The 12,446-nt window shown below is 46.6% G+C and overlaps 1 protein-coding gene across 1 annotated transcript; it reads left to right on the forward strand.

Annotated features, from left to right (window-relative positions):
* The first annotated feature begins 7,231 nt into the window (after positions 1–7,231).
* LOC112717864 (uncharacterized) lies at positions 7,232–8,275 on the forward strand. Its single transcript, XM_025769792.1, has one exon. The coding sequence runs from the start codon at positions 7,232–7,234 to the stop codon at positions 8,273–8,275; it is 1,044 nt and encodes a 347-aa protein (XP_025625577.1).
* Positions 8,276–12,446: the final 4,171 nt, after the last annotated feature.

The raw sequence follows: 12,446 nt of genomic DNA on the forward strand, positions 1-12,446 counted from the left end.
TTCTCGAGCTTCCGGGGTTGGTCTTTGATGGCCTCTGGAGTTTATTATCATAACTTAGTAGCTTTTATATCATGTTTGCTTGCACTTTTCTTGGTACCTTAGTAGGATAAGATTTTGTCCAACATAATCATCTTGATTATTTGGTTTGATTTCGTTTGTAATTTCTGTGTCCTGGGCTTGACTTCATCATGTCGGATCCTGTCGAGTTTGCTTGGTAATCCTCTTTCTTCGACTTTGTTCAGGTCTCTTTTTGGGGTTTACCTTTGTAGTTTTTTTCTTTCCGGGCCGACTTTGTCACGTCGGGCCCTGTCGAGTTACTTGATAATCCTCTTTTTTGGACCTCGTTTTAGGTCTCTTTCAGGGATTATCTTTTGTAACTTTTTCTTTCCGGGCCAACTTTGTCACGTCAGGCCCTGTCGAGTTACTTGATAATCCTCTTTTTTGGACCTCGTTTTAGGTCTCTTTCAGGGATTATCTTTTGTAACTTTTTTCTTTCCGGGCTGACTTTGTCACGTCGGGCCCTATCGAGTTACTAATAATCCTCTTTTTTGGACCTCGTTTTAGGTCTCTTTCAGGGATTATCTTTTGTAACTTTTTTATAGGAGTCCGACTTCCTCATGTCGGGCTCTTCGAAGTAATAGTAATCCTCTTTTATAGGATTGGCCATACCTCTTTCCAGGGCTTTACTTATAACTTGGGTTGTTGTGGCTGGTCCGGCTTTTTGTGCCGGCCAGTCTTTAAGTTATTTTATAGCAATCCATTTTATTAGGTCCTCGTCAGGTCCTTTCTATGGATCGCTTTCTATAACTTCTTGCATTATTCTGTTTTCATCTTTGCCGATTTTGTAGAATTTGGGTTTTTAGCCATCGTTTTTATCGTGATCGCGCAGTGAATTCGTTTTTCACTTTTTGTCGATCTGTAGCTTTATAATCGGGCGATAAATGTTTTCAGAATAATACGACTTGAGCGTTTGTAGAGAATCTGAGCAAATTTTATTAAAGGAAAATGCAAATATACATGAGGAAATAATTTCCTAAGTCGGGTGATTTGTAGGTCTTGGCGGGGCGCCTCGTTAAAAAACCTTTTTCAGGAAAAAGAGTGCACCTTGTCCAAGATCTTTTATCGTCCCTAGCTATAGTACCTTCTTAGGTTGCAGGCGTGCCATGATCTAGGAAGCTCTCGCCCGTCAAGTTCGTAAAGTTTGTAGTAGCCCCTTCCCAAGACTTCTGTGACTCGGAAGGGTCCTTTCCAGTTTGCAGCTAGCTTTCCTTTTCCAGGTCAAGTTGTTCCTATATCATTTCGGATTAGGATAAGGTCATTTTCAACAAAGGCCCGCTGTATTACTTTTTGGTTGTATCTGGAGGCCATTCGTCGTTTCAACGCTTCTTCCCTTATCCGAGCTCTTTCTCGGATTTCTGGAAGTAAATCGAGATCTTCTCTTTGGAGTTGGGAATTGGCTTTTTCACTATAATGGATTACTCTGGGTGATCCTTCTTCGACCTCTACTAGGATTATCGCCACCATTTCGTAAGCTAATCGGAAAGGTGACTCCTTTGTCGTGGAATGTGGAGTCGTTCGATATGCCCATAAGACTTGTGGGAGCTCCTCAGCCCAGGCTCCCTTTGCATCTTGTAATCTCCATTTTATCCCTGCTAATATAACTTTGTTAGTAGCTTCGGCTTACCCATTGGCTTGAGGGTGCTCGACAGAGGTGAATTGTTGTTTTATATTCAGGTCGGCCGCTAGTTTTCTGAAGCTTGCGTCTGTGAACTGGGTACCGTGGTATGTAGTGATGGAGTATGGAATTCCGAACCTTGTGACGATGTTTCTATACAGAAATTTCTGACTTCTTTGAGCTGTGGCATTGGCTAGGGGTTCTGCCTCGATCCATTTTGTGAAGTAGTCTATTCCTACTATGAGGAATTTGACTTGTCCTGATCTTTGAGGAAAAGGTCCGAGGAGATCGAGTCCCCATTTTGCGAATGGGCAATGTGAGGTTACGCTGATGAGTTCCTCTGGCGGAGCGGTGTGGAAGTTGGCATGCTTTTGACATGGCGAACATGTCTTTACGAATTCTGTGGCTTCTTTTTGTAGGGTTGGCCAATAGAATCCTGCCCGTAGTACTTTTTTGGCAAGTGCTTGCACTCCGAGGTGATTGCCACAAATGCCACTGTGTACTTCTTCTAAGATATCCTTAGTGTTGGGAGTCGGCACGCATTTTAGCAATGGTGTTGAAATCCCTCTTTTGTATAAAGTATTATTTATGATGGTATAGTATTGTGCTTCCCGTTTTAACCTCTTTGCCTCTTTCTCATCTGTAGGGAGGGCCTCTGTGGTGAGGTAATTAATTATGGGGGTCATCCATCCCTGATCGTGATCTGTTATGGCTAAGACCTTTTCTTCTTCTGAGATTGATGGCTTCTATAGAATTTCTTGGATAAGGCTTCTATTGTTGCCTCCTGGCTTGGTGCTGGCTAGTTTTGAGAGTGCATCTGCCCGGGCATTCAGTTCTCGGGGTATGTGTCGAATCTCATACTCTCCGAGTTATCCGAGCTGTTCCCTGGTTTTGTCCAGATATTTTTTCATAGTGGGATCTTTGGCTTGGTAGCTGCCTATTATTTGTGAAGTGACTACCTGTGAGTCGCTGAAGATGATAAATTTTTGAGCTCCAACCTCCCTAGCCAGCTTCAAACCAGCTAGTAGTGCCTCATATTCCACTTGATTATTTGAGGCAGGGAACCCAAATTTGAGGGAGAGTTCAATCTGGGTCCCCTGGTCGCTTTCAATTATTACGCCTGCGCCACTTTCCATTTTATTTGAGGAGCCGTCCACGTATAGATTCCATTCTGTGGGAATTTCTTGTGTGTCCGTGAATTCCGCAATAAAGTCGGCCAGATATTGAGATTTGACGGTTGTCCGAGCTTCGTATTAAAGGTCGAATTCGGACAACTCAACTGCCCATTGCAAGATTCTGCCTGCCAAGTCTATTTTCTGTAGGATTCCTTTTATGGGCTGGTTGGTCTGAATTTTAATGGTGTGAGACTGGAAATATGGGCGAAGTCGTCGAGATGTTATTATGAGAGCGAAAGCGAACTTTTCTATTTTCTGGTAGTTCTGCTCGGACCCTTCCTTAGAGTGGCATAGAAGGGGAGAGATCTTATTGCGGATCCCGCCAGGAATCTGGACAAGGCTGCTAACCGCCCGTTGAGTTGTTGTACCTCTTTGATACAAGTCGGGCTTTTCATGTCGAGTACGACCCTGCACTTGTCCGGGTTTGCCTCGATTCCTCTCTGTGTGATCATAAAACCCAAGAATTTCCAGCTTCTACTGTGAAGGTACATTTTGTGGGATTGAGTCGCATGTCGTGTCGTCTTATGGTGTTGAATACTTGTGTCAGGTCGGATAATAACATCTCTTCATTTTGCGTCTTCACTAGCATGTCGTCTACGTAGACCTCCATGATCTTTCCGATGTGATCCGAAAAAACTTTGTTCATTAATCTTTGGTAAGTGGCTCCCGCGTTTTTGAGACCAAAGGGCATAACAATGTAGTAGTAATTTATCTTTGGGGTTAAGAAAGAGGTTTTTTCTTGGTCGGGTAGGTACATTGGGATTTGGTTATATCCCGAGTATGCGTCCATAAAAGAGAGGTATTTGTATCCGGAGGAGGCATCTACTAGTGCGTCGATGTTTGGGAGTGCATAAGGATCTTTCTGGCAAGCTTTGTTGAGATCGGTATAGTCGGTGCACATTCTCCGCTTCCCATTTGACTTTTTTACCAAAACGAAATTAGCAAGCCATAGCGGGTATTTGACTTCTCTTATGAAGCCTGCCTCCAGTAGAGCTCGTACTTGTTCTTCCACTACTTGAGAGCGTTCTGGTCCTAGCTTTCTGCGCCTTTGTTGTACCGGCCGAGATCCTGGGTAGACTGCTAGCTTGTGGCACATTAGTTTGGGATCTATGCCTGGCATGTCTGCGGCTTTCCACACAAAGAGGTCGGCGTTGTCGCATAGGAACAGTATGAGTGATTCTTTTATGTCCCCTTTTAGGAGTGTGCCGATGTTGGTTGTTTGGTTCGGGGTGTTCCTGATCTAGATTTTCTCTATTTCTCCTTCAGGTTGTGGACGGAGCTCCTCCCGCCTCCGAACTCTACCGAGCTCGATTGTGTGGAATTCTTCTCCCCTGCCTCTGAGGTTTAGACTTTCGTTGTAATAGCGGCGCGCCATCTTCTGATATGCCTTTACTGTGGCTATTCCTTCTGCGGTTGGGAATTTCATGCATAGATGCGGAGTCGAGACTATTGCGCCGAATTGATTTAACGTTGCCCGACCTATTAGGGCATTATAGGATGAGCTTATGTCAACGACGATGTAATTTATTTTGAGTGTTCTTAATTGACTTCTCTTTCCAAAAGTTGTGTGGAGCGGGATGTATCCCATTGGTTGAACCGGGGTATCACCTAACCCGAACAGGCTGTCCGGATATGCTCTGAGTTCTTTTTCTTCCAAGCCGAGTTTGTCGAAGGCAGTTTTGAATAAGATATCGGCAGAGCTCCCCTGGTCTATCAGTGTGCGATGAAGATTTGCGTTTGCCAGTATAACAGTGATGACCATGGGATCGTCATGCCCTGTCGTGATGCCGGATGCGTCTTCCTTGGTAAAAGTGATTGCCGGGATGTCGGGTGCTTCCTTCCTTTCTGCGACGTGATATACGTCTTTGAGATGTCTTTTGCGGGATGATTTGGAGATTCCTCCCCCGGCGAATCCGCCGTGTATCATGTGGACGTGTCTTTCTGGCGTCCGAGATGATTGCGTAGTTGGTCCAACATCTTCTGCTCTTCTTCTTTTCCTTTGTTCATCCTCATGGGTGGCCAGGTATCGATCTAGCTTTCCTTATCGTACGAGCTTTTCTATGACATTTTTTAAGTCAAAACACTCATTGGTGGAGTGCCCGCGGATCCGATGGTATTCACAATATTCAGCCCGGTTTCCTCATCCTTTTTTGCCTTTGAATGGTCGAGCTGGTGGTATTTTTTCTGTGTTGCAAACCTCTCTGTAGACATCCACGAGAGACACCCGAAGAGGGGTGTAATTGTGGTATTTTTTTATTTTCTCCCCATGTCGATCTTCCTTTTTTCTGGAATCTTTGTCTTTATCCCGAGGGGTGAACCCTGCTTTTGAGGTCTCTCCTAATCGGAAGTTTTCCTCCATGTTGATGTATTTTTCCGCTCGCTCCTGTACCTCGTTCAGGGATGTGGGGTACTTCTTTGATATGGATTGACTAAAAGGCCCTTCTCACAGGCCATTAATGAGACCCATGATGGCAGCTTCTGTTGGAAGGTTTTGTATATCCATGCATGTTTTGTTGAATCTCTCCATGTAGTTACGCAGGGTTTCTCGCTCTCCTTGTCTGATTCCCAGTAAGCTCGGCACATGTTTTGCTTTGTCCTTTTGAATGGAGAATCTGGCTAGGAACTTTTTGGCCATGTCGTCGAAACTTGAGATGGATCTTGGAGGGAGGTTATCGAACCATTTAATTGCCGTTTTTGTTAAAGTAGTTGGAAAGGCTTTGCAACGAACTGCATCTGAGGCATCGGTGAGGTATATTCTGCTTCTAAAGTTGCTGAGATGATGGCTGGGATCCGTAGTGCTGTCGTACAAGATCATGTCTGGTAGTTTAAAGTCTTTTGGGATTCTTGTCTTCATGATCTCCTTGGTGAATGGATCTTGGTCCTTGCGGGTGCTATCTTCGGGAGTGGATTGGCTGGCTTTAGTCTTGACATCAGTTTCAAGTTTTAGGAGTTTGTTCTCCAATTCCTGGCGTCTCCTTATTTCTCTTTATAGATCATTCTCGGCCTCTCATTGACGTAGATCGTCTTCCTCAAGTTGTTTTAACCGGTCTTAAAATGCCTCCAAGGCTCCCTCGTTTGGGGAGTCCTTATTGTTGATTTAGGGAGTGTCTTTTGGTGTAGTGTCCGTGTTTTGTGCGGCGTTCTATCCTCTTGATCTGAGCTGTGGTTGTTGTCATGGTCATCCTCCATGGTGCTGGGATGACTTCCAGGTTCCTCGGCAACGGCGCCAATATTCACAGGGTTACATGAAAGTAGAGGTCGATCTCGGACGAGATCTTCTATGCTGGTCGGGGGTGCGGAGTCTGATCTGATGATCGTGGTCGGAGTCGCTGTGTCCGACTCATTGGACTTGGTGATGATGCTGATCCTTCGTCCCCGGAGGATGGGGGGTACCTGCAAGGGACTCCAATGCTTAAGTTAGCAAGGGTATTAAGCAGGTATTAAGTAGAATCAGAGTATGAGTTATACCTGGGTGCTCTAGTGTATTTATAATGGCGTAGGGTGACCTTCTTAGATAAGATAAGTTAGTTATCTTTTCTTATCTTTATCTTATCTTCAAGTGAGGTCATATTTATCTTCAAGGGAACCGCCCTTCTCTCTGTAGGCTTGGGCTGCCTTAGGATTTGGGGCGTGTTCCTCTATTTGGGCCCTTCTTTGGGCTTTCCTGGTGACTTGGCCGATCTCTTTGGAAAGAGGTTGGATTGCCCTGACCTGAAGAGGTCGGTCGCTTTGTCTGTCGAACATCTCGGGTCGGACAGCTCGACCCAGGGTATGAACAGACCCCCAAGAGCACCTCACAGTATTTGAAGCAAGAATGAATTTGGAAGCGATAAGCGACGCGGTCAGCTGTCGAGCATTCCCCATGACGCTGGCCAGCCCAGCAATCCGATGGTTTAACGCGCTCCCACAAGGATCTATCACGGCCTTCACAGACATCTCCCAAAGCTTTCTAGCTCGGTTTACGACACGCATAGCCAAGGCAAAACACTTGATTAACTTACTAGGGGTTACCCAAAAACCCAGAGAGCTAACCATAAAGTTCCTGGATAGGTTCAACAACGAATGCTTAGAAATCGACAGCCTCATGGACTCGATTGCCAGTCTCTGCCTAACGAACGACCTGCTAAACGAGGACTTTAGAAAGCACCTCACCACTAAGCCCGTCTGGACCATGCAAGAAATTCAAAGCATGGCTAAGAAATACATCGACGATGAAAAGGTGAGTCAGGTTGTAGCAGCCAATAAACGGTAGCTCTCGAACCCCTCGGTTCAGCAGGCCCCCCAGGTCGACAGATATAAGGACAATCTTAGGGACGGGACCTTGGCCAGGCAACCCAAGCAACCCCCACGGGTAGGGAGGTTCACGAACTACACACCACTCATGGCGCCCATAGTGGAAGTCTACCAGCAAATTGCGGACAAGGGAATCCTATCCAGACCTAGAACATTGAAAGAGAGAACAGGATGCAACAAAGGCCTTTACTGTGATTATCACAAGGGATTCAGCCACAAGATCCAAGACTGCTTCGATCTCAAAGATGCCTTAGAGCAAGCCATCCGAAAAGGGAAGTTGAGCGAGTTCTTCCGACTCATCCAGGAACCGAGGAGGCGGGAACGAGAACGCTCCGAAGAAGATCACAGCTGGACTATCAAGCCAAGACAAGAGCCCACAGGGAACGCCGACAACCCCTCAACTTTCGTAGTCAACGTCGTGGTCGGGCGTGACACCCTCCAAGTTCAAATCAACAGCAAAAAGGGATACCCGGATCCTCTTCTTCTCGACAGGAGGTCCCACCGCCCCAAACAAAGGACCCCCATGATATCTTTTGGTCCAGATGATCAATGGTTTCACGATCTCCCCGAAAACCCCTCCATGGTAGTCACAGCAATGGTTGGGACGGGGTTAGTCAGACGAATCCTCGTTGATACCGGGGCCGACTCCAACATCCTGTTCAAGAATGTATTCAACGCTTTGGGGCTCAAGGAATCCGACCTCAAGAATCACCAGCACGGGGTCATGGGGCTGGGTGATAACTATATAAAACCTGACGGGACGATCTCTCTCCCAATCTACCTAGGAGCCTGCGATGCCAGGAGGTCGGTTATGGTGAACTTCGTAGTCCTTAGAGACTCCACAGCCTACAACATCATTCTAGGGAGAAAGACCATCAATGAGTTCTCAGCCGTGATATGTACTAAATTCCTAACAATGAAGTTCATAACGGACAAGGGAACCGTTGGCTCCATTAGGGGAGACTTAGAAGCGGCAGTTGCCTGCGACAACGCTAGTCTCTCCCTAAGAAAAGAGTCTAAGAAGGCAGCCGGGGTATTATTGGCAGACCTGTACATAAGGATCGAGGACAAGCCGAGGCCGGAACCAGAAGGGGACATGGAGAAGTTCCAGATGGGAAAGTCAGCAGAGTAGTTTACCTTCGTAAATAGGAACCTGCCTCACGAACTCAAGGGCCCTTTCATGGAGGTCGTAAGGGCGAACGGCGACCTCTTCGCATGGACACCATCAGACATGCCGGGCTTGGATCCCGAAGTCATGTCCCACCAACTAGCTATCAAATCAGACGCCAAGCCAGTAGCCCAACGGCAAAGAAAGATGTCTCAAGAAAGGGCCAATGAGGTCACCAAACAAACAGCTGGGCTACTAGAAGCTGGGTTCATCAAAAAGCTCGAATACTCGACATGGCTGTCCAACGTCGTCCTTGTCAAAAAAGCCAGCGGGATGTGGAGAATGTGCGTCGATTATTCTGACCTGAACAAAGCATGCCCTAAAGACTCTTTCCCCCTCCCCAACATCGACACCTTGGTGGACTCGGCGGCAGGGTACCGTTTCCTTAGCTTGATGGATGCATACTTCGGGTATAACCAGATCTCGATGCACCGACCTGATGAAGACAAAATGGCATTCATAACGCCAGGAGGCAGCTATTGCTACAAAGTAATGCCATTCGGGTTGAAGAATGCATGAGCCACCTACCAACGGTTAATGAGCAAGGTCTTCCACGATCTCATCGACAAAACAGGAGAAGTTTACATAGACAACATCTTGGTGAAAACGGCAGAACCGAGCAACCTTATAGACGATCTCCAAGTTGTCTTCAAGGCACTAAGAAAATTCAAGATGAGGCTCAACCCACTCAAATGAGCATTTGCCATAGAAACCGGGAAATTTCTAGGCTTCATGATAACGCAAAGAGGGGTAGAAGCCAATCCAGAAAAATGCAAAGCCGTCCTCAAAATGATGAGCCCAGGGTGCGTCAAAGATGTGCAGCGACTCACTGGGAAGCTTACGGCTTTATCTCGGTTCCTCGGAGCCTCGGCAGAAAGGGCCATCCCATTCTTCAACCTAATGAAGAAAGAAATCGCCTTCGAATGGACCCCGGCATGCGAAGAAGCGTTCAACCATTTCAAAAAGATACTCTCAGAACCCCCATGCTCAGCAAGCCCAAAGAAGGAGAACCTCTGTACTTATATCTGGCGGTGACCACACAAGCCATAGCGGCAGTCCTCGTCCGAGAAGAAGACAAGACTCAACGCCCAATATACTTCATCAGCAAAATACTCCAAGGGGCGGAGTTGAAGTACACCAAGCTGGAAAAATTGGCTTACGCCCTACTAACCTCGTCTAGAAGGTTAAAATAATACTTCCAAGGGCATGTGATCATCCTAAGAACCGACCAGGCCATTCGGCAAGTCCTTCAGAAACCCGACCTTGCAGGGAGAATAATGGCATGGGCAGTAGAGCTGTCTCAATATGACTTGCAATACGAGCCCAGGCAGGCAATTAAAGTCCAAGCGATGGCAGATTTTCTGGTAGAAGTCACAGGAGAGACACCCGACATACCAAGCACACGGTGGAAGCTCCACGTTAACGGAGCATCCAACTAAATGTTCGGAGGGGCTGGAATCATTCTCGAAAACTCGAAAGGAGTAGCGTATGAGCAGTCAATCAAATTCGACTTCCCAGTCTCCAACAACCAAGCAGAGTATGAAGCACCGATAGGAGGGTTAATCCTAGCTAAAGAAGTCAGAGCATCAATGATAGAAGTTAGCAGTGACTCCCAGATCGTCACCTCCCAGATAAACGGCAGCTACCAAGCCAGGGACACGCTTCTACAAAAGTACCTGGAGAAGGTAAAAGAGCTATGCAAAAGCTTTGAGGAAGTTGTAATTCAACATGTCCCTAGAGAAGGAAACGTCTGAGCAGACCTCCTCTCCAAGCTAGCAAGCACCAAACCTAGTATGGGAAACAGGTCTCTAATCCAAGGGCTGACAACTGAACCAGCAATCATATTGTGCACAACCCAGACACTGAGCCCCCCTCATGGATAGACCCCATCCTCCGATACTTGGAACACGACGAAACTCCCGAGAACGAGAAGGAAGCACAAGCTACAAGGAGAGAAGCCCCCCAAGTATGTGATCATACAAGGACAGTTATACAAGCGAGGGCTCCACCAGCCCCTACTCAAATGCATACACCCCGACCAAACGGACTACGTCCTAAGCGAGGTCCATGAGGGGTATTGTGGTCACCATATCGGAGGAAGGTCGTTGGACAGAAAGATTATCCGGGTAGGGTATTACTGGCCCACAATGACGTCGGATGCCCAGGAGTTTGTCAAAAAATGCAAAAAATGCCAAGAAAATGCCAACTTCCACAAAGCTCTACCCGAAGAACTCAGTCTGATGATGGCGCCCCGACCTTTCGCCCAATGGGAAGTCGACCTCTTAGGATCATTCCCACCTGAGCCAGGTCAAGTAAAATACCTAATAGTAGCCATAGATTATTACACCAAATGGGTGGAAGCCGAACCACTGGCTAGCATATCTTCGGCCAATTGTCAAAAGTTCATGTAGAGGCAAGTAGTCACCAGATTCGAAATCCTAGAATTCATCATATCAGATAATGGGACACAGTTCACCGACAAGAAATTCAAAGAATTCCTCTCAGGACTAGGAATCAAGCAAAAGTTCTCCTCAGTCGAGCACCCCAGAGCAACGGCCAGGTAGAAGCAGCAAACAAAGTCATCCTAAAATGGCTAAAGAAGCGACTTGAAAGGAAGAAGGGTTCATGGGCAAACAAGCTAGCCTCAGTCTTATGGTCTTACAGAACCTCCCCCCAATCATCTACCGGCGAAACCCCCTTCCGACTCACATACAGGGTCGACGCAGTCATCCCAGTCGAAATCGGGGAGCCGAGTCCAAGGTTACTCCTCGGAGGGGAAAACGAGGCAATCGAAAAGGACTTGATTGACGAAACAAGGCAAATGGCACATCTAGTAGAGACAGCAATCACAAAAAGGATAGCCCTAAGATATAACAACAAGGTGCTGAAGAGAAGCCTCGGGGAAGGTGACCTGGTCTTACGACGCAACGACATAGGACCGCCGAGCCCGGGAGAAGGCAAGTTGGCCACCAACTGGGAAGGATCTTACAGGGTAAGAGAAGTCCTCGGCAAAGGCGCCTACAAGCTGGAAAGATTGGATGGAAGCGAGGTCCCGAGGACATGGAACATGACAAACCTAAAAAGGTTCTACTCATAAGAAGAAGTGGCAACACGACCTGACGACCCCGCCGTCCTCAATACTAATTTTCTTCCCACCTTTTTCACTTAATTATGTATTACATCATTCCTTTGTTTTTAGTTCTATATAAATGTAGTAACTTCATTTTTTGCAAGATATACGTCAATGCAACGAAACAGCAAAACAGCGAACAGTCGACCTAACAGAGACCCGGGACTGATCACCCCGGGAACCAAAGGGACCCAAAATTAAAATGCGCAACTTAAAAGCAACAAGCAACAAAGATGGTAAATACCATAAAAATGGTAAACCAAACACCAAATAAGGCCACGACAGCCCAGATAAGTAAAACGATAAAGTAAGCAAAGTCGTGATGGCCCGAGCAAGCGAATACCAATACAAAACCACAAATGGCTTAATTAAAAGAAAATATCAAAGTATGCATTACATTCCAAAGGCGCCTCAAACAGGCCCAAAAGCAAAAGAAAATATAAAGACTAAGCGAGAAATACAAAAGCAAAAGGAGAAGTATCCATCTCAAGGCATGGGGATATCTACGATCTTCCCATCCTTAACCGTCTTGAAATCACCAATCTAGGAAAGATTGAGGTCGGGAACCAGCACAGCCACCTGAGCCTTGATCCCCTCCTCAGCGAGCTTCACGGCCTCTTGAGCCCCCTTCGCAATCTCTTTGTTCTTTTTCTTCAGAGAGGATACCTCCTGGCGAGTAGCCGCAGCCGAGCTCTCCGCCAATTTCAGCTTCTCCTCCAAATCCTTAACCTTTTTCTCAGCAGCAGCAGTTTCAGCACGAGAAGCATTCAAATCTTTCATCAAGGAGAGGTCCCGATCCACCAGTCTATTGATCTCCTTAGTATCCTCCTTCGCCTTCTTCTCCCGCTCTGCCAATTTTGTCTTTAGAGACTCCTCCCGAGATCTCGAGTCCGTCAAATCCTTCTAGAAGTATCGAAGCTTCCCTTCCAAAGTATGAATATTGCCCAAGACAGGTTCCACCTTCTTGGCAATAGCGATAGCTCGGAGAAGGCTGCGATAAATCCA

Source organism: Arachis hypogaea, chromosome 10 (genome assembly GCF_003086295.3).
Source record: "Arachis hypogaea cultivar Tifrunner chromosome 10, arahy.Tifrunner.gnm2.J5K5, whole genome shotgun sequence".
Taxonomy (NCBI): Eukaryota; Viridiplantae; Streptophyta; class Magnoliopsida; order Fabales; family Fabaceae; genus Arachis; species Arachis hypogaea.

What these genes read in the sequence shown, in the direction of transcription:
- LOC112717864 (XM_025769792.1), top strand. Translation starts at nt 7,232, where the DNA reads ATGGCGCCCATAGTGGAAGTCTACCAGCAAATTGCGGACAAGGGAATC.